General features: G+C 44.0%; 1 protein-coding gene across 2 annotated transcripts; it reads right to left on the reverse strand.

Moving 5' to 3' along the window:
• Positions 1 to 18,477: 18,477 nt before the first annotated feature.
• LOC116462963 (uncharacterized) lies at positions 18,478 to 22,451 on the reverse strand. Of its 2 annotated transcripts, XR_009211900.1 has the most exons (3): positions 21,504 to 22,451; positions 20,804 to 20,918; positions 18,478 to 18,968 (listed from the first exon to the last, which is right to left on the reverse strand). XR_009211900.1 is itself a non-coding variant. In XM_032145888.2 (2 exons), the coding sequence occupies exons 1-2, from the start codon at positions 20,834 to 20,836 to the stop codon at positions 18,762 to 18,764; spliced, it is 240 nt and encodes a 79-aa protein (XP_032001779.2). In that variant the 5' UTR covers positions 20,837 to 21,062; the 3' UTR covers positions 18,478 to 18,761. The 2 variants fall into 2 exon arrangements, 1 of the variants encoding a protein (XP_032001779.2); XM_032145888.2 differs by lacking the exon at positions 21,504 to 22,451 and having other exon boundaries at positions 20,804 to 21,062.
• Between the last annotated feature and the right edge of the window lie 179 nt (positions 22,452 to 22,630).

Raw genomic sequence — 22,630 nt, forward strand, 5'->3', positions numbered from 1 at the left:
CTGGATATAGTACAAGTTTAAAACATTGTAGTTTATTATCAGTTTCCTGAGAGATGGCACCAGTGGCAAAACGGTCACCAAAGCTATTCCTTTAGAATTAGAGGACAGTCTCCACTTCATGGACAACATGTGAGTCTAAGCACCCATAGCATCCGTCAGCCTGTCCTCTCTCCTTTTTTAAAGAGCAAAACAGGAATTCTGTTGCGATTGAAGGACTTTCTGTCCATCCCTGGAATCCTAGATGCTTTGAGATACCTGCATAGAAGTTGCAGACTTTTCAAACACTGATGGAATAAAATACTGTCATTGCCTCTCTTTTTTCATAGCCAGCATAGAAGACTGATCTTTTGTGGGGGGGATTGGGTGGGTGGCAACCTCATCCCAGGATGGGGCTACGTAAGTCGTAGAAGACTTTGCCAATCCAGGTAGGTTGTAAGTTTAGGCTTTGCGTGGCTGGTCAGGGAGTCAGTCACTGGCTTGACTCTGACCTTCCAGGGGCCTGGCAGTTGAAGAGGATCTCAGGGTGATCAGGTAGAGAACTGCAGAAGGTGAGAGTCAAATTAGCCTCTTCTAGACTTATTATAGTCCCCTAAAGCATTAATGACCTTTTTGCCTAAAGCCGATACATGGACATTTTTAGTTCATTGACCTTCAAATAATTACAGTTGTTTGGAAAGCTATTGGTCATAGAAACTGGTAGTACTTCCAAACTTTTCAGTGATGTTTATCATCTTTTTTTTTTTTTTTTTTTTTTGAGATGGGGTTTTGCTCTTGTTGCCCAGGCTGGAGTGCAATGGCGCGATCTTGGCTCACCACAACCTCTGCCTCCTAGGTTCAAGCAATTCTCCTGCTTCAGCCTCTGGAGTAGCTGGGATTACAGGCATGCGCTACCACTCCCGGCTAATATTTTATTTTTAGTAGAGATGGGGTTTCTCCATGTTGGTCAGGTTGGTCTCGAACTCCCAACATCAGGTAATCTGTCCGCCTCAGCCTCCCAAAGTGCTAGGATTACAGGCGTGAGCCACCACGCCTGGCTGATGTTTATCATCTTAATAGCATCTATCCTTTAATCCTGCACGCACACTCCAAAAAAGTTAACTAAAAGAGACAATGATTAATTTTATATTCTGATGTTTTCTTATGAACACATTTGTGGCCACTTTAGTGTCCAGCAAAGCATTTCTTTGGCGAGTGATTTAAGGAGGGGTGGAAAGTGGAATGGAAGAAGTCTCTGGAAAGTCTTTAACACTGAGGCGTATTTTCTCCCTGTTTGACTCCAAGGAATTTCCACTCATGGAATCTGGCCTACTATAAATAACTTTTTCCTTTTGTACTTGATTCAACTTAATAAATTATGTTAACCAGCTATGCTGAATGATGAGCCTTCCTCAAACCACAGAACAAAAGACTTCATCGTTGAAGCTCTAAAAGAGCAGGAATCTATCTATTCCAATTCTCTTCTGCTGGGCACCATCTTCTAGCTCTGCTGCAGTCTCTCATTCATAATTCTTCCCCTAGACCAAGTTCTTCTTTTTTACTGACCTCTAGGACACCTGGCATGCATTCCTCTTCTGACTGCCTTTGTTGTCTGAATGCCGAAATAACATCACTGAACTAACCTCTCCTAAAGAAGACATTTGTCATCAGAGGGAAATCCTCAGTGAGGATTAACCTGTCTTTAAAAGATCGTGAGTAACTGGCATATGAGATGGCATGAGGCTAAGAAGTGTTCCTTTGAGGTAGGCCCACAATGGTCTGTGTGCTTGTCTCTCCGATCATATCACCAATTATCAAATCCTGGTGCACCATCGCATCCCATATTTCACACATCTGATTTTTCTTAAATAATTATACTGTTCCTTTGTGAGGATTAACCCATCTTTAAAAGATCACGTGTAAATCAGCACAATCTGAAAGATTCAGAGTTTTTTTACCTTTCTCTCGGCTGGGCACAATGATTACCATCTCCAGCCTTGTTCTTCACAGTCATTCAATCGTGGTCCTTGCAGTTTTGCTTCACTCCATATATACCATTTCATTTCCCTTCCCACAGTCACTTCCTAGAACAGATATATAGGGAGGCCCTGCTTTGCATGCTAATGAGGGACCACAGAAATGACTGCAAACAGAAAATGGAACACGATCTCGTGCATCAAAGGGGAACGTTCCGACTGTTCTGTGACTTTTAAAAATATTTTGTCAAAACAGTAAAAACTATTGTAGGTTATACATGTACAGGAACATTTTCAAAAATGCTAAAATTAATATTTATTATACTGTAATTTAAAACATCAGAAACACGAATCAATATTTTATTTCTTTGTAAAAATCTTATGGAGTATAGTTTGAAGGACGCTGGCCCTCCTCTTCTCGTAGTACTTACAGTGCAGAGTGAGCTATACCTTGACAAACGGTCATTCTCCTGCCTAAGTTTGAATCAGCTTCCAACTATTTATTCTTTGTGCTTTCAATGTCATGAAATATCTCTGATAATTCCTTTAATGTGAGCTTTGTTTGTTTTGTTTTGCCAGTGTCACTTTCCTGGGACATCTTTATCCTAAAATGAATGAACACGTCTGTTTTCATTTATGTTGTTAAGTCTGCCTTCCCTAAGTTCCTCAGGAATGCCTCAAACAGTGGCAAATTACCTCTGATAGCTATTTCTTCCATAACTCCATTTACACTCAATTTGAATTTCACTTTCAGAGTATATTAGTCAGCGTTCTCCAGAAAACAGTATATGCACACACAGAGAGACATAAATATTTATTTCATCTTATATATATGAAGATTTATAAGATATATAAAGATTTATATAGGTATATATGAAGACTTATTTTATTATGGAAATTGGCTTACACAATTAGAGAGGCTGAGAAGTTCCACCATCTGCATTCTGGAGAACCAAGAAAACCAGTGGAATAATTCAGTCCAAAGTCCAAGTCCAAAGGCTGGAGAACCACAGTGCCAGTGTCGAAGTGCTGGAGAAGATGGATGTCCCAGCTCAAACAGAGGGAGTAAATTTGCCCTTCCTCCACCTTCTTGTTCTATCAGATGATGCCCACATTGGTGAGGGTGATCTGATCTTTACTCAGTCTACTCATTTACCTGATAATGTCTTCTGCAAACACCCTCACAGACACACCAGAACGAATGTTTTACCAGCTGTCTGGACATTCCTTAGCTTAGCCAAGTTGATGCATAAAATTAACTAGCATTCAGAGTTCTCTATTTTCGTTTATTTGCTGTGCTTTTATCTTTGTGACACTTCACTGTTGGCCAATTTTCTCTTTTGATTAGACATTTTTGAAAATGTTATGCAGGTTTATCACTGGAAGAAAAGGAAAAAACACAGCTACATGGTTTGCTGCCAGTGTGTGAATTGAATAAAAGATGTAGGGCCAGGCGCTGTGGCTCACACCCGTAATCCCAGCACTTTGGGAGGCCAATGCGGGTGGATCACGAGGTGAAGAGATCGAGACCATCCTGCCCAACATGGTGAAACTCTGTCTCTACTAAAAATACAAAAATTAGCTGGGCATGGTGGCACCTGCCTGCAGTCCCAGCTACTCGGGAGGCTGAGGCAGGAGAATCACTTGAACCCGGGAGGCAGAGGTTGAGTGAGCCGAGATCGCGCCACTGCACTCCAGCCTGGTGACAGAGTGAGACACAAGACTCCATCTCAAAAAAAAAAAAAAAAAAAAAAAAAAAAGATGTGGTGACCAATCACCAATAGATATTGAAAGAAGTGACATGATTGGTCACTGATCATAATGCACCTCTGGTATATATGTAGCAATTTATGGGTTGAAGGTCTAGCAGCGAAGTTTCTCCTTTATGCAACTATTCATAGTTAATAGACCATAGCAACTGATATCAGAACTATGTTGTTGGGGGACTGGTGTCATTGGACTAAACTGTGGTAACTGAAATCTGTGTAACATTGGAGCTGTGCTAAGCAAGGATGGACTGATTATTACTAGGACAACTTTCTGGCTTCTCTTTTTATTTTTAGTGCATCTAATTCATCTGACATTTAATCGATCCAGATTTTCTTCCAGGATGATTAATACCTTAGTCATCTAACCACTCAAGGACCTCACAATATCTTACATGTAGTTTTCACCTAAACTAGGGTATAACAATTATAACCATCTTCGTGGTCATCCTAAGCATGTATACTGCAGTTATATCCTAAGATTTAATCACTATTAAGCTCCAGGGAGTAATAGGTGTTCTTTAGCCCTCTGCAGGATTAGAGAATTGAGGCTGCTTTGTTACTGTTGTTGTTCACAATAAACTTCCATGGGAAGTGAGTTACAATACTCTAGACCTTTATCAATCCTGAACTTTCTGGGCATCTCGTCTGAGTGATATATCTTCAGTAAAGTGTATCCTAAGAGCTGTCCTTTCTGTTTCCTTGGCTTCACAAGCTTGCTCTCCAAATGTCCCCACATCTGGGAGACTGACTACCTCCCAAGTTGGAACACAGAGCTTTCAAGCTTGTTGCTTTGTAGGTGACACCAACAGAGGTACTTCTGCCTGATGTTCTATCTGCTAACTCCCAAATCAGAGTCTGGAAAGAGTAATCTTGCCTTGCTTATTTAGTCAAGGATACCCCTCTTCTTGGCACTGCTATAGAGGGATGTAAATGCCTCTTCTTCACAGTTGACTTCAGTAGCTGGGAAATACGACAATATCTCTAAATTTTTATTTGTATGTAACACAAAACTCCTGCAAAAGAATAAGAGATAAACAGGCAGAGGCTGTTCTGCCTTTTTATTCTGAGCCCCCAAAGAAAAACCTGTAGTGTCATGCTGGGCAGAATTTTGTAACTATTTTGACCAATACAGTATAATGGAAGTAATGCCATGGTGTCCTCCAAGCTAGATGGTAAGAACGCCTTGCACTTCTGCCTTGCCTACTTAGGACATTTGTTCTTAGAACCCATCTGCTATACATGCTGTGAGGAGGATAGAATAACCCGTGTGCAGAGGCAGTTTGGCCAGTAGTCCCTCTGAGGTCCCAGCCAATAATCAGCATCAACTACCAGGCATGTGAATGAAGATACACACAGGTGATTCCTGTCCCCGGCTGCTGTAACACCTAAACTTTGAGTCTTCCAAGCAAATGCCCCAGCTGTGGCATAGCAGACATATAAGCAGTCTGCCATGTGTCCAGACTAAACTCCTGACCCATAAAATCTGGGAATCCAAATGTTGTTATTTTAATACAATTGTATGGCATTGAGATTGGGGTGGTTTGTTATGCAGCAATTATAACTGGAACAAGAATTTGACCCTGTAAGACACTTGAAATTATATGAGTTATGACATCAGTAAAGTATCTTTTCTTATCTATACTTTCTATCGTAACCACAATGCATATGGATAATTTGTGGAGTCAATAAGGACATGGTGAAGGACTGATTCCATGTGGCTGGGAGAGGGAAGGGTGTGCTGCATAGATTTCATGTCCTTAGATGCTAGTGAGAAGAGGCTGTAACACATTAATCACTCCCTTCTCTCACTCATATAATGGTAGCACTAGTAGCACATTATCTTTTCTTGTGAAAGTGTTGCATTAAGAAATTTCTTTTGGAGTAGCCCCCAAACTGTAACAGAATGTGACGTGATAATTTCCCACCCTCTTCAAGTACTGCCAAGATGTAGAAGTCTCCTTACTCCTTGTAGACAAATGGTTGATCCTTGGAGGGGCCTATTTGAATTTTTTTTTGTTTTGTTAGTCTTTTTTTTTTTTTTTTTCTGAGACAGGGTCTCACTCTGTTGCCCAGGCTGTAGTGCAGTAATGCAACCACAGCTCACTGATGCCTCCACCTTCCAGGCTCAGATCCTCCCACTCAGCCTCCTGGGTAGCTGGGAATACAGGCATGCACCACAAAGTCTGGCTAATTTTTTGTAGTTTTTCATAGAGATGAGGTTTCCCCATGTTGCCCAGGCTGGTCTCGAACTCCTGGGCTCAAGCTGTCCACCCACTTCAGCCTCGCAAAGTGAGCCACCTTTCATCTCCCCGTCTCATCTTATGACTCTGTGCTTGAACTAGTGTATTTAAAGATTAAGGACCTTTCTGACCAATGTCAAATGAGCCATCCAGATGGTTCTGGCTCTCAGAAAGATCAGAGGCAGTCTGAATAGCAAGTAAGGATCAAGTCAACCACCAGTTCACCAAGGAAAGCCAAAACATTGGTGTCAAGGAATAAGCCAATTGCTGACATAAGTACCTGCTGCCCCAGAAGTTACTTGTTTCAACTATTTGAGTTCAGCACATCATTGCAATTCTAAATACTTAAGTTATCTTCAGCAAGTGAATGCAACTTATAACTTATTCTTCCATCCTCGGGGAGGTGGGGGAACCATTTGCCATTTTCAGAGTAGATTCATCTGAGTTAGAAGGAAACCCCCATAACATCAACAGAAAGCAAATTCTATAGTCAAGTCTCTCAACCATTAAATTTTAGGATTATATTCTAGTGGTACTTCCTAGAAAAATGAAAGAAGTAAAGTTTCACCTATGAGATAAATTAGAGGACAAAGTGTTACTTCATGTCTTCTTGCAATCTTGGCCGGGCGCGGTGGCTCACGCTTTGTAATCCCAGCACTTTGGGAGGCCGAGGCGGGCGGATCAGGAGGTCAGGAGATCGACACCATCCTGGCTAACAAGGTGAAACCTCGTTTCTACTAAAAACACAAAAAAATTAGCCGGGCGCGGTGGCGGGCCCCTGTAGTCCCAGCTACTCCGGAGGTTGAGGCAGGAGAATGGCGTGAACCCAGGAGGCAGAGCTTTCAGTGAGCCGAGATCGCGCCACTGCATTCCAGCCTGGGCGACAGCGAGACTCCGTCTCAAAAAAAAATAATTAAAAATAAAAATAAAGCTAGCTTCCTAGCTTCCTTCCTTCCTTCCTTCCTTCCTTCCTTCCGTCTGGGAAGTGAGGAGCGCCTCTGCCCGGCCACCCATCGTCTGGGAAGTGAGGAGCGCCTCTGCCCGGCCGCCTCGTCTGGGAAGAGAGGAGCGCCTCTGCCCGGCCGCCCCGTCCGGGAAGAAGTGAGGAGCGCCTCTGCCCGGCCGCCCCGTCTGGGAAGTGAGGAGGGCCTCTGCCCGGCCGCCCCGTCTGGGAAGTGAGGAGCGCCTCTGCCTGACCACCCATCGTCTGGGAAGTGAGGAGCGCCTCTGCCCAGCCACCCATCTTCTGGGAAGTGAGGAGTGCCTCTGCCTGGCCGCCCCGTCTGGGAAGTGAGGAGCGCCTCTGCCCGGCCGCCCCGTCTGGGAAGAAATGAGGAGCACCTCTGTCCGGCCGCCCCATCTGGGAAGAAGTGAGGAGCGTCTCTGCCTGGGTGCCCCGTCTGGGAAGTGAGGAGCACCTCTGCCCGGCTGCCCCGTCTGGGATGTGGGGAGCACCTCTGCCCGACCGCCTCGTCTGGGAGGTCTACCACGGAGGCCAGAAGCAATGTGGGGGCTGGACGTGGTGGCTCACGCCTGTGGTCCCGGCACTCTGGGGGGCCGAGGCGGGTTGATCACTTCAGGCTGGGAGTTCGAGACCAGCCTGGCCAACATGGCGAAACATATGAAAAATACAACAGACAAACCAACCAACCAACTCAGTGACAACAGAACAGGTCTACCCTGGAGTCATACTCTAAGTTTTTCTATTTTCCTCCCTTTCTGATCCTTTATCCCACTTTCTTTTTCTTCCTCTTCCTTCTCCTTCTTCTTTGTCAAATAGAGGATTGAGCTATTATCACTGATCCATATAAAGTCCCTCTCTCATTTATTTTAATTCCCACCCCCCATTTCTATTCCCCGACTTCCCATGTGCAACCTTCCTAATATGTTTGATATGCATCTTTTTGTTTGTATGTATTTTTAGAAAATGTTTGTTTTGTGTGCAAAAATAAATAAATAAATAAATAAAAATTAAAAAAATAAAAATAAAAAAGTTTTCTTGACCATCTTGGGATGAAATAGCTGGAGATTAAAGGAAGAAATGGCCGCCGGGCACAGTGGCTCACGCCTATAATCCCAGCACTTTGCGAGGCCGAGGTGGACAGATCCCGAGGTCAGGAGGTTGAGACCATCCTGGCCAACATGGTGAAACCCCATCTCTACTAAAAATACAAAAATTAGCTGGGCATGGTGGCATGTGCCTGTAATCCCAGCTACTCGGGAGGCTGAGGCAGGAGAATTGCTTGAACTAGGGAGTCAGAGGTTGCCCTGAGCTGAGATCGCACTACTGCACGCCAGCCTGGTGACAGAGTGACGCTCCATCTTAAAAAAAAAAAAAAAGCAGGGGCGGGGGAAGAAATGGCAAGGTTCTGGGAGGAATAAAAAGAGAAAAACAAAACAAAAGAAAGAAAATAACCAGAATTATATCTTTGTTAAGTGAGGGGCCAAAACCAGAAAGCTTTAGTGTTTTGGCAGCAAGCATTGCCTTTACAACATAAAATGTCATTGCAATCATATGGTATCAGTAACAAATGAATTACGGCCAGAACACCTAGAACCTGTTCTTCTAGACTTTAGTTGTGAGTTCTCCTTCTCACAAATCTCAAATGCATGTCCATTCTGAACACTGGCTGGTTTTTTGACCCTTTTTGCTGACCTGAAAGGGTTATATAGCTAGAGAAAGACTGAAACTATTGCCTGGAACATCCCTCAGAGTGGCCAAAATATTTCCTTTATGATCATAAAGCAATTCCAATTCACATTGCTTTCTGTAATAGAGCTTTCCTTCCCTTCCTTCCTTCCTTCCTTCCTTCCTTCCTTCCTTCCTTTCTTCCTTTCTTTCTTTTTGACAGAGTCTCACTCTGTCGACTAGGCTTGAGTACAGTGGCACTATCTTGGCTCATTGCAACCTCCATCTCCCGGGTTCAAGTGATTCTCCTGCCTCAGCCTCCCAAGTAACTGGGATTACAGGTGCACGCCACCATGCCCGGCTTGATTTGGGGGTTTTTAGTAGAGACGGGGTTTCACTATGTTGGCAGGCTGGTCTCGAACTCCTGACCTCAGATGATCCACCTGCCTCAGCCACCCAAAGTGCTGGGATTACAGGCATGAGACAGGCATAAGCCAGTGCCCGGCCTTTAATAGATCTTTGTGGACTCTGAGTTCTGCAGTATTTTCCTGTATGATTATTTTCAATTTCTGTTTCAAGACTTGAGTTAGGCTCTTTCAATAAGGCCCAAACACACTACCAATTAATAGCGTTATGCTGAGCTTCTGATTTAAACTTTGGTCCCAGAACCCAGAAATGGGAGCCCACGTCTATTATCTATCTCATTTTTAGTGGTCTTTGTGGTCTGCATGGTGAAGATGTAAAAGTTTTAACTAAGATGTAGGAATGGAGAAAAGAAAACCAGGAGAGGACTTGCTTACATTCTAAAAAGTGGGTTGTAGGGGAAGAGGAAGCAAAGCTGAGACTTCTGAGTAACTGGACTTATGCTAAGATGCCTAACTGAGGTGGGGGATGATTTAGTTTTGGAAGGTTACACGCTAAACTAAAGAAAAAAAAAGTATTGAAGTGAGACAAACATCTAAAAACTTTATAATATCTTAATTTGATTTTTTAAAAATTATACTTTAAGTTCTGGGATAAATGTGCAGAATGTGCAGGTTTGTTACATAGGTATACATGTGCCATGGTGGTTTGCTGCATCCATCAACCCATCATCTACATTAGGTATTTCTCCTAATGCTATCCCTCCCCTAGCCCCCCACCCCCTGACAGGCCCCAGTGTGTGATGTTCCCCTCCCTGTGTCCATGTGTTCTCATTGTTCACCTCCCACTTATGAGTGAGAACATGTGGTATTTGGTTTTCTGTTCCTGTGTTAGTTTGCTGAGAATGATGGTTTCCAGCTTCATCCATGTCCCTGTAAAGGACATGAACTCATCCTTTTTAATGGCTGCATAGTATTCCATGGTGTATATGTGCCACATTTTCTTTATCCAGTCTATCATTGATGGGCATTTGGGTTGGTTCCAACTCTTTGCTACTGTAAATAATGCTGCAATAAACAAACGTGCATGTGTCCTTATAGTAGAATGATTTATAATCCTTTGGAAATTTAAATCCTTATAATCCCAGTAATGGGATGGCTCGGTCAAATGGTATTTCTTGTTCTAGATCCTTGAGGAATCGCCACACTGTCTTCTACAATGGTTGAACTAATTTACAGCCTCACCAACACTGTAAAAGTGTTCCTATTTCTCCACATCCTCTCCAACATCTGTTGTTTTCTGACTTTTTAATGATCGCCATTCTAACTGACGTGATATGGTATCTCATTGTGGTTTTGATTTTTTAAAGAATTCTACATTAAACATCTTGATGAATTACTAAAGGAATTTCTGTTGGTAAGATAAAAAGCATGACTACTTTCATGGAGAGTATTCAGTACTGTTCTGGCTTTATTCCCAGTGCAATATGACAAGAAAATATAAAATATATATACTAGAATTAAACATCAATTACACAGCCACTGATTTAATTTTCAGAAAATGAAATTAAAAACTAATAAAAACAATGAGTTGAGGACAGATAAAAGATAAAATGAAACTCAAAAGAATTCTCATGAATCAAACTGAATCAAATTGAATTTGTACAAGCAAAAAGTTTCTATTCACATTGAAAACTCTAAAATATCTTGATATACACTGAGAAAAAGTGAGTATTCCTTATGCAGATGAATCTACAGAATGTTACTTGGACTACAAGAGTTAATTAATGGAGAGACATCATCTGACTAGATGAGAATATCCAGCATTATTTATATGTTGATTATCTCAGCCTCCTCCAAACTAAATATGTTTAATAAAATTTTAATCAAATTATTGTTTTTTTTTTTGGAACGTCAGTGCTTGACTTCAGATTTCTTTTGGAAGAAAAATGTATATGAATACCTTTTTTTTTTTTTTTTTTTTTTGAGACAGAGTCTCGCTCTGTCACCCAGGCTGGAGTGCAGTGGCGCGATCTCGGCTCACTGCAAGCTCCGCCTCCCGGGTTCACGCCATTCTCCTGCCTCAGCCTCTCCGAGTAGCTGGGACTACAGGCGCCCGCCACCACGCCCGGCTAATTTTTTGTATTTTTAGTAGAGACGGGGTCTCACCGTGGTCTCGATCTCCTGACCTCGTGATCCGCCCGCCTCGGCCTCCCAAAGTGCTGGGATTACAAGCGTAAGCCACTGCGCCCGGCCTATGAATACCTTATATTCGATAAGAATGTGAAAAGATTTGCTCTACTATGTATCAAAAAATGTAAAGCTAATCAAAACAAAATTAAGGGAAAGGCTATATTATAAATTTTGATTAAAATCATTATAAAAAGCTTCTTTAATGGAATAGTAGGCAAAGCATTTCAACAGACAAGTCACAAAAAAAGAAAGAAAAGTAGGCTCTTCAAATGAAAAGCTGCTCAACTTTCTTCCCACAACAAAGGTGTGAAAAAGATAATTAGGGTTTGATCATTAGTTCTTTTGTTTTGTTTTGTTGGTTTCTCTTTTACATGTAAGAGGTTTAACAATTTGACACCCAGTGTCTTTAAGACAGAAATGTCACTTAGGTCAGTGGTAATGTAATTTCGGAGGAACAAACATTGGGCTGTATCTATAAAGTGTTCTTAGTTTTTTTGTTTGTTTGAGATGGAGTTTCACTTGTGTTGTCCAGGCTGGAGTGCAATGGCACGATCTTGGCTCACTACAACCTCCGCCTCCCGGTTTCAAGCGATTCTCCTGCCTCAGCCTCCCCAGTAGCAGGGATTATAGGTGCACACCACCATGCCTGCCTAATTTTTGTATTTTTAGTAGAGATGGCTTCACCATGTTGGCCAGGCTGGTCTCGAACTCCTGACCTCAAGGTGATCTGCCTGCCTTGGCCTCCCACAGTGCTGGGATTACAGGCGTGAGCAACCGTGCCTGGCCAAAAGTGTTCTTAGTTTTTGACCTAGCATTCCACCTGTAGAATTTTTTTTCTACAAAATAGACATATAAAAAGATCAAAGATAGGCTGGGCACAGTGGCTTATGCCTGTAATCCCAGCACTTTGGGAGGCTGAGGTGGGCAGATCACCTGAGATCAGGGGTTTGAGACCAGCTTGACCAACATGGAGAAACCCCATCTCTACTAAAAATACAAAATTAGCTGGGAGTGGTGGCGCATGCCTGCAATCCAAGCTACTTGGGAGGCTGAGGCAGGAGAATAGCTTGAACCCAAGAGGCAGAGGTTGTGGTGAGCTGAGATTGTGCCATTGCACTCCAGCCTGGACAACAAGAGCGAAACTCCACAAAAAAAAAAAAAAAGATATATTGCACAATGTTCACTGCTATATAGTGTACAATATCAAAAATTGGAAACTAACTTGTATGTGATCATTTATTTCAGTTATGAGTGGTAGAAAAACCATTGTAGCTCTTGTCAAAACCTGGATAGGCAGTCCAAGGTAAATATAACACTTGATTTTATCAGGGCCCGGGTTCCTTCTGCTTGTGGCCACTGTATGAGCTGCAACCCCAAGGTGGAAGATGGCAGTATGCGTTTATACGCAGCAATGAGGAAGGGAGATAGGAAAGCAAAGTGTGTCCCTTTAGGAAAGATCTTGGAATCTGCCATGCCATATTTCTACTACATCCTGTTATTAAGAACTTAGGAACATGATCACGCCTTTATTGGTAGTCTTTATTCTGGGCAGCCATCTGCCCAGCTTAAAATGTGGAGGGTCCATTACCATAGAGGAAAGGGAGAATGAATTTTAGCAAACAACTAGTGGTTTCTGCCACATGACTAAATGACCAACAGGGAAACATATTACAAGACATCATACAATTAAATTCTATTCAGTTGTTACAGACTCAAGCAACTCTACATGAATTGGCATGTGAACTTCTTGCAAAACAGGGTGTTTATTAAACAGTTTTTAAAAAGGGTGCAAAAAGCCGGCATATGCCCACCAAAAGACATGTAAAAATGCTTATTCCCTTATTATTTGTAATATCCCAAATTTTGAAATGCCACAAATATTCACCAGAAGTACAATGGATAAGTAAAGTGTAGCATATTTATCTAGTAAAATACCATAGGTTATGGGAATGAACAAAGTGTTGCCAGATACAATAATATGGATGACTTCTAATGTGCAGCAAAAAGAAGACAGGCACAGAACATATAATTTACAATCCCACTTACATAAAGTTTAAAAACAAGTAAAATTAACCTACAGTGCTAGAAAGCAGAATAAAGTCAAGGAATGCTAGTGTCAGGAAAGGAGAAAGCAGCCTTCTGAGGGGATTCTGAGGGGCTGCTAATGTTCTATTTCTAGAACTGGGTGTTGGTTTTTGGCGCATATTCACTTTGTAAAAATTCATCAAGTTACATGCTTGTGATTTGTGCAATTTGTTGTATGGATGTTAAACTTCAGTATGATTGCAGAAGCCTAGCTTATCTAACTGAGGCACTGACAGTAATTCTCAAAATGGTAGGTGGGCTCTCGTGCCTGGACAGATGTCCTCACTGCAAGCTGGCACGCAGGGACCAGGTGAGTGGCTTCTGATCACCAAGGGCAGCTGTGTCACCTGGACACGAGGGCAGACCCCAGATGAGAGTATCGGTAGGACAACACTGTCTTACTTCCTGCAGTTCTGTGCTTGCAGCCACAGAAATTGATGGGGATGCTTCCAGCTTCAGTGCTTTTGTTTCTTGCTCACTAGCTGAGCTGGTCTCTAATAACAAAGAAATAAATAGTGGGGTGAAGACATATTCCACAGAATTCAGACTCTACTTACAAGTTCTTTACTTAAAAAGTGCACTCTGGCCCGGGCGCGGTGGCTCACGCCTATAATCCCAGCACTTTCAGAGGCTGAGGCAGGAGGATCACAAGGGCAGGAGATGGAGACCATCCTGGCTAACACGGTGAAACCCCGTCTCTATTAAAAATACAAAAAATTAGCTGAGCATGGTGGCACGTGCCTGTGGTCCTAGCTACTCGGGAAGCTGAGGAAGGAAAATCACTTGAACCTGGGAGGTAGAGTGAGCCAAGATAGCGCCTCTGCACTCCAGCCTGGGCAACAGAGTGAGACTCTGTCTCAAAAAAAAAAATGGTGCACTCTGTCTGGCCCCGAGATTCCCGTGGTTCTTACTCCTGGATCCTATCACCCCTCCTGTCTCTACACAGACCCCCACTCCGCTCCCAGCTGGCTGCCTACCCAAGCACCACTGCCCTTGGCATCGTGGTGACTGCATGAGCAGGTGGAGTCTGACAAGTCACAGTGACCACCAGCAGTGGGAGTTCACTTGGCCTCACCTATAATTCACAGCCCTGACCACACGCCCTCTGGCATGTGAGTTTATCCACAAGGAACAAAGCTGAGATGAGACAATTTCACTACATAACTTGCTCCTGTGGCATCCTGTGGTATGCTAGCATTATTAACACTGGAAGTTGAAGATTTTGAAAGTTTAATTGTCATGAGACTTTTCCAAACTAAGTTCATGATATGGATTTTTAAATTATATCTAATTTAAGAGACATTTCAATTCAAATCTAAATCTAAAACTGACACACCTGGTGATTTCAGGTAATTAATTCTTTTTTGTTTTGTTCGAGACAGAGTCTCGCTCTGTCGCCCAGGCTGGAGTACAGTGGCACAATCTTGGCTCACTGCAACCTCTGCCTCCCAGGTTCAAGTGATTCTCCTGCCTCAGCCTCCCAAGTAGCTGGGACTACAGGCACCCACCACCAAGCCCGGCTAATTTTTGTATTTTTAGTAGAGACAAGGTTTCACCATGTTGGCCAGGCTGGTCTCAAACTCCTGACCTCAGGTGATCCACCTGCCTTGGCCTCCCAGAGTGCTGGGATTACACGGGTGAGCCACCGGGCTGGCCTACTTAGCATCTTTTAACTGAATAAAAACATCCTATTTAAAAGACCAAATATATTACTTCATTTGAAAATTAAAATACAGGGTTGGGCATGGTGGCTTATGCCTTCAATCCCAGCACTTTGGGAGGCCGAGACAGGTGGATCACCTGAGGTCAGGAGTTCTCATGAGATCTGGTTGTTTAAAGGTGTGTAGCATCTCCCCGCTGTCTCTCTTCCTCCTGCTCTGGCCACGTAATATGTGCCTGCTTCCCCTTCTGCTATGATTGTTAAGTTTCCTGAGGCCTCCCCAGAAACAGAAGCCTGTACAGCCTGCAGAACTGTAAGCTAATTAAACCTGTTTTTTTTTTTAATAAATTACCCAGTCTCATGTAGTTCTTTTTTTTTTTGAAATAGAGTCTTGCTCTGTCACCCAGGCTGGAGTGCAGTAGCGCAATCTCGGCTCACTGCAACCTCCATCTCCCGGGTTCAAGCAATTCTTCTGCTTCAGCCTCCCAAGTAGCTGGGATTACAGGCACACACCACCACGCCTGGTTAATTTTTGTATTTTTAATAGAGACGGGGTTTCACCATGTTGGCCAGGCTGGTCTCAAACTCCTGACGTCAGGTGATCCACCCACCTCGGTCTCCCAAACTGCTGAGATTACAGGCATCGGCCACCGCGCCCGGCCTCAGGTAGTTCTTTATAGCAGTGCGAGAATGGACTAATACACTTGGCTATCAAAATGAAAACAATCACAAAGGCAGGGTCCCTCCCCACCTCTCCACATCCCTGTCTTGTCTGGAACTGCCTTGGGTAATGTTCAGCCGGGACCAGCACATTACAGAAGGCAATGTCCACGTGCTGGGATCAGCAAGGATGAGCTTTCTGTCTCAGGGGTAAGAGTAAAGACTCTAATCCAGCACCAACTCGAGGGCTTCAGGCTCACTTTCTGTTTGCTTGAAGTCCGCGATGTGCTCACGAAGTCTGCACTCCTTTGAGGCCTCAGCAACGGTGTCCTTGAGCTGAGCTTCCAGCTACAAAACAAAGATGCACTTGTCATTAACGCAAAGTAAGCACGGCGTTACCAGTTAGATCTTCCCCAAAGGACTTGTAAGAGAACAAGACCTTAAAGGACCTTTGTATTTTTTCACCCTTTATCAAATCTTATCACAAATTAAAGTTTCAGAAATACACTGCAGGGCTCAGCTGAAGTGGTTGGTTAGTAATAAAACAAGTTTAAATTCGAATTTAAGTTGATATTTTGAGATGAGATTTCAAGAAAGGGTATTCACTTGTGAAAACAAGTACTTCTGATTTCTGTAGAACACTGATTCATTTCTTAAATGGACAATTTCAAACACACACAGAAGAACAGAAGAAGAGAGAGTAATGAACCTCCTGTGCCTGGCACCCAGCTTTGACAGTGAGGAGAGGACTTTTTTTTTTTTTTTAGACAAGAGTCTTGCTCTGTCGCCCAGGCTGGAATGCAGTGGTATGTGATCTCAGCTCACTGCAACCTCCACCTCCTGGGTTCAAGTGATTCTTATGCCTCAGCCTCCAGTTTACCTGGGATTACAGGCACACACCACCTCGCCCGGCTAGTTTTTGTATTTTTTTTTTAGTAGAGATGGGGTTTCACCGTGTTGGCCAGGCTAATCTCAAACTCCACCTCAGGTGATCCGCCCACCTCAGCCTCCCAAAGTGCTGGGATTACAGGCAAGCCACCGTAGTCTGCTGACAGTGAGCAACTTGAGCTGAGCTTGCTTCATCTCTGCCTACGCACAAACCATTTGAGAGCAAATCCCAGGGAAGGTATCACTGCAACCGATGTGGAATGGTAATCCTTAGTTAGGGGTTTCATTAACTTGAGTTGTAACTGGCTACAACCACAAATATATTTAGGTTGCCAAATAAACTAAGAAGAAAACAAACAGGTATCCTGTGGCTAAACAGCAAAGAGCCCTGAACTTGAGCATGTGCTTTCAGACCTTCTCATTTGTGGGGTTCATTAAGTAAATTTTAATAGAATTTTTTTGAGACAGATTCTCACTCTGTCGCCCAGGCTGGAGTACAGTGGCACGATCTCGGCTCACTGCAACCTCCACCTCTCAGGCTCAAGTGACCCTCCCACTAAGCCTCCTGAGTACTTCATACTAGATGTGCATGCCACCACACCCAGCTAATTTTTTGTGTTTTTGGTAGAGATGTGGGGTTTCACTATGTTGCCCAGACTGGTCTTGAATTCCTGAGCTCAATCGATCGGCCCACCTTGGCCTCCCAAAGAGCTAGGATTAGAGGTGTGAGCCACTGCCCCTGGCCTTTAATCAAATTTTAAAGTAAGCATTGCTTAAAACATGTCACTCATCAACAGCAGAACATTCAGAATACCTAGGGCAGCAGTTCTCAAATTGTGGGCTGAGAACCTTAGGATCCTGAGACATTGTCAGAGAATAAATACCCTCTACTTACTGAAAAGGGAATTTTTAAAACTTAGTACCACAGGAACCTCTTTTAATAATTAATTAGCTATCTGTGGGAACCAGGAGTTCTTCATGTACTTCATCCGGAACAGTGTATCAAAACAGATTGAGTGCAGAAACAGACATGAGAACCCTAGCACATTCTATTAAGCCAGATATTAAAGAAACATTAAAAAATGTAAAAATGCGGCTGGGTGCGGTGGCTCATGCTTGTAATCCCAGCACTTTGGGAGGCTGAGGAGGGCAGATCACTGAGGTCGGGAGTTCAAGACCAGCCTGGCCAACATGGTGAAACCCCGTCTCTACTAAAAATACAAAAATTAGCCTCATATGGTGGTACATGTCTGTAATCCCAGCTACTCAAGAGGCTGAGGCACGAGAATCCCTTGAACCCAGGAGGTAGAGGCTGCAGTGAGCGGAGGTTGCGCCACTGCACTCCAGCCTGGGTGACAGAGCAAGACTCCATCTTAAAAAAAAAATGTAAAAATGCCATTCTTCTCACTAGATTTTTAAAGAAATAGTTACTTTTCATTACAAATGTTACGTTAACATGTAATGGGTTTTTGTTGTATTAAAAGAATTCTCAGTTTTGATTTCTGCCATGGTGCATATTGAGAGCTGTAATCCACATAAGTGGAAGCTCTTTGGGATCCCCAACAATTTGTAAGAGTGTAAAGGAGTGCTTAGGCCAAGACATTTCAGAAGCGCTGGTCTAAAGCAAGTGGCTTGAAGCGTGCTAGACTATGATTTGCCTTTCTACTGCCATTGGCCCTTTATGGACTGCAGGTGCTCTTATTCAATTAAGCCGGGCCATATCACAGCTCAGCATAAATGCCCTCTACTTACTTAAAAGGGAATTTTGAAAACTTAGGAATAGGAACCTCTTTTAATAATTTCACAAATAGATATTGAGGGATGAGCACAAAATAAATGCCTAGCAGATCAACTTACTTGGGTTCACATAAAACTTAAGATGATTTTAAAGTAATATACATAATGCAGCCCAAGTTTTCAAAGATGTTTTATTAAGGTCATACAAAAGTCCAATCAATACCATCGCTGAAATATCTAAATAGCTTCCTCCTTTTTTTTTTTTTTTTTGAGAGCGTTTCACTCTGTTGCCCAGGCTGGAGTGCAGTGGCATGATCTTGGCTCACTGCAACCTCCGCCTCCCAGGTTGAAGCAATTCTCCTGCCTCAGCCTCCCAAGTAGCTAGGATTACAGGCGCCCACCACCACACCTGGTTAATTTTTGCATTTTTAAGAGAGGCGGGGTTTCACCATGTTGGCCAGGCTGGTCTCAAACTCCTGACCTCAGGCCATCCGCCCCCCTCAACTTCACAAAGTGCTGGGATTACAGGCGTGAGCCACCGCGCCTGACTAAACAGCATCATCCTCTTTCTGAGCTTCTTGGATCTTCAGATCTCCTGCCACATCGTGTCAACTTTCTGCATGGCTACTTCCATCTCCTCCTTCTTGTCCCACACCTTCTGCTTCTGGGAGTAGAGCTCTGCCATGAGCTCATTGAGCTCCAAGAACTCCTGCAGGGCCAGCTTTTGCTGCCGATGGGCATCTTTCAGTTCTCCGGCTTGGGGTTTCAATGTCTCTGAAGCTTCAACCAATTGCTGAAAAAAAATTATAGATGTTTTATGTTTGCTTAACAAAGGTCTGGAAGGCTGGACATTTAGTCTTACACTATATTAAAGAGTTACAAGTGACAGCCAATGCTGGTTACGGATTAAAGCCACAGATGGGAGAAATCCCCTGCTTGGAAAAAGCCCTGTGCTCACCTCACCCCAGCCAAACATTCAATGGGAAGACCACCTGGGCTCAGGTGCTGAGCAACAACCCCACACCAAGAAAGACCCTCAGCCTCTTGAGTAGCTGGGATTACAGACATGTACCACCATATGCGGCTAATTTTTGTATTTTTAGTAGAGACGGGGTTTCACCATGTTGGCCAGGCTGGTCTTGAACTCCCGACCTCAGGTGATCTGCCCTCCTCAGCCTCCCAAAGTGCTTACAGCAGGACAGCTGGCTCTGTAACGCCAACCTCTGTCTTCGACACAATTGCAAAGGTGAATAAAGCATTTCGGCACTCAATCTAGTTACTTAAACACAAGCAGACGCAGAAAAAAATACATAGGCAAAGTGCTGAAGATTTAAATCAGGCCAGGCACTCATGCCTGTCATCCCAGCACTTTGGGAGGCTGAGGTGGGAGGATCACTTGAGTCCAGGAGTTCAAGACCAGCGCCTGGGCAAAATAGTGAGACCTCATTTCTTAAAAAACTAAAAAAGAAAGAAAAGAAAATTAAGAAGAAAGAGATTTAAATCAAAGACTCCCTGGGTGGAGGGCCACAAGTAGGACTTACCACAAGTTCAGCTGCACTGACAACCCAACCTTACCACTTGCTGCACTGATGACCCTGGCCTCCCTGCAGCTGATATGGCCAACAATCTGGCTGTTTAGTCACTGTCACACTTGCTGGACTAAGACTGGAAGTGACGAGACCTGGAGCAAGCTGGCAGGGCGGCTCCCACATTGGGAGGAAAGGCCTCTGCAGGCCTCTCTGGGTCCAGCTCAGAGTCACTGTGAATGTGTCAAGCAATGAGACACTGCCCAGCCCACACTGCACTCCCGGACAAGTCATGCAGGGGGACGATACCACAGATGATCTTAAGCAATGTGGGTTTAAAATGTGCCGCATTTTAGAGGACAGATCACAAACTACAGGTCCAAGGACTTCAGTGCATAAATGAATGTATTTTAGAAAACAGAGCCTGTGCAGTGAGCTGAGATCGTATGGCTGCAGCCTGGTGACAGAGAGAGACTGTCTCAAAAAAAAAAAAAAAAAAGAAAAGAAAAAAGAACCTAATTTTGTTATTACCATACTTAATGGCATTTGAATATAAAGTTCACATATCTTACTAAAAACCAAATTTATAAAGGAGTTATGGGGGAATCAGCCACATTTTAACATATGTCCTCTTTTGCAGTTCCTTGTCATTACTAAGATGCCCCTTCTAAGAGCAGGGAGCATGGTGTAGAGAGAAGGGCGAGGTCACTGGTGTCAGGTGCAGCGTGTCACTGCAGATAACACAGTGCCCTCTGGACATCGTTCCTCATTCAGAATGGGTGGGGGTAGGGGAGTTGCTGCTTACTCTGCGGGGTTGAACTGGAAATGGCAGATGATGACTGCGAAGTGGGTGCCTGCTGCAGGCAGCATGCTGAAAGGCACCCATGGCAGGGAGCCAAGCCCAGCTAGCTGACATGGGCTGTGTAGCAACTGGGCACAGCAGGGGCCCTAGAACCAGGCTTGGCCCTGGTGTCCTGCATGCAGCAGGGACAGTCCATGAGCGGGAGTCCCAGGGAGGTCTTTAAACATCTGTATGAACTGAACCTTACAAAACTCTGCAAAGCTTAAAAAAGCCTTTCTCACCCAGAACCGAGCTGCCTACCTTGTGCAGGTCCTCCTTCTCCTGCCTCACCATGCGGTGCTGCTTCTCTGGCCCCCGTAGCTGCTGTGTGAAATCTTGTCGGGGTGCCGCCTTGTCCTCAAGTTGTCACTCAAGCCTGTTTGAATATGAGCAAAAGAGGAAATAATTTGTGTTCCTTTCTGTGTAGCAACTATATGTAAACGTTGTTAGCTGACTTATTGAAATGATTTAATAATTCACAGGACTCTTTTTTTTAGTGCTGTATACTAAATAAAATACACAAGGCAGCAATACTTAGGGGCCAGAAACACTGTTTACTACAAGTCAGTTATGGAATCATAACTTACAGTAAAAATGGGCATATCCAAGGCTCAATTTTTCTTTTGTCATTTACAGTAGAATAAATAGTTTGTTGCTAATCTTCTACACTCTACTGGGAATATGTGTTACTTTTATAATCAGAAAAATAAATATTGCAGTCACGTAGCATTTAATGATATTTCGGTCAACAACAGACAGCCTATATATAACAGTGGTCCCATAAAGTTATAATACCACATTTTTCCCGTAGCTTTTCTGTTTTTAGATACACAAATCCTTGCTGTACAGGTCTGTAGCCAAGGGGCAATATGCTATACCATGTGGCCTAGGTGTGCGGTAGGCTGCACCACCTTGGTTGGTCTAAGTACACTCTGTGATGTTCTTACATCAACGAAATTACCTGATGATGCATTGTTGAGAACGTATCCCAGCCGCTGAAGGATGCATGGCTGGACTGAAGAGCACCGTGTGATGCGGGCTACAGCTGAGTTCTGTGCATCATGTGGTTGGAGCCCTGAGGAAGGGTAAGGCTATGGACTGAATGGTGTCCCCCCCTGCCAATATTCGACGCCGAAGCTCTAATCCCCACTGTGACTGTAGTTGGGGACAGGGCCTATAAGGAGATGATGAAGGTTAAGTGAGGTCATAAGGGTGGGCCCTGATCCAACAGGATTCGTGTCCTTATAAGACACCAGACAGCTTGGGTGCTACCTCCCCATGGGAGGACATGGTGAGAAGGTGGCTGTGTGCAAACCAGGAATAGAGGCCTCTGGGGCTTTTAGCCTCCAGAACTGTGAGAAAATAAAACCCTGTTGTTTAAGCCACTCAGTCAGTGGTATTTTTTTAGGGTGCCTGGGGCTAATACAGAAGGATTCATCCTCTTGGGGAGAAGAGGCAGGGGGCCAGTGGCCTCCTCTGATTTTCCTGGCTGTCCGCAGAACTCCGTCCCTGCCCCTCCTCCGTTTGCCAAAGAATCTTTCTAAGGGAAGACCTGATTGCACTGTTCAGTGGTCCCCAAAGGCCACAGAGAAGTCTCAACTCCTGGACCTCGTGAGTCCCATCCCACTGGGGGAGCTCCCTCTCTCTTCCCCGCTCTCCTCTCAGGAGGGAAAGTTAAGGGCCTGCTTGGCCACCCTCCAGGGAGATGCCATGATGGGATGCTGCATCCTAGTGATGAGCTGGGGGTAAGCCAGCATGTCTCCTCCAGGGCTTTTCCCAGACCTGAATACACACTAAGATGATCTTTATGGATGGAAGAATCAAACTGGGAAGAATCACACACCTGTAGTCCCAGCCTACAAAAAAGGCTGAGGCTTGGGGATCACTTGAGCCCAGGAATTTGAGTCCAGCCTGGTCAACATAGTGAGAACCAGTGTCAAAAAAAATAAATAAATAAGAAGGAAGAGTCAGGTGACTGTTCCAACTCCTTCAAAATGGGTATTGGGTCCCCACTCTGCTCTTCCCAGGACAGGGGTGTGCCTTCCCCTTGCCTGTTGGCCATAAACCCACTCCCTCTCACTAAAGAAA

Source organism: Hylobates moloch, unplaced genomic scaffold (genome assembly GCF_009828535.3).
Source record: "Hylobates moloch isolate HMO894 unplaced genomic scaffold, HMol_V3 SCAFFOLD_24, whole genome shotgun sequence".
In the NCBI taxonomy this organism is placed as follows: Eukaryota; Metazoa; Chordata; class Mammalia; order Primates; family Hylobatidae; genus Hylobates; species Hylobates moloch.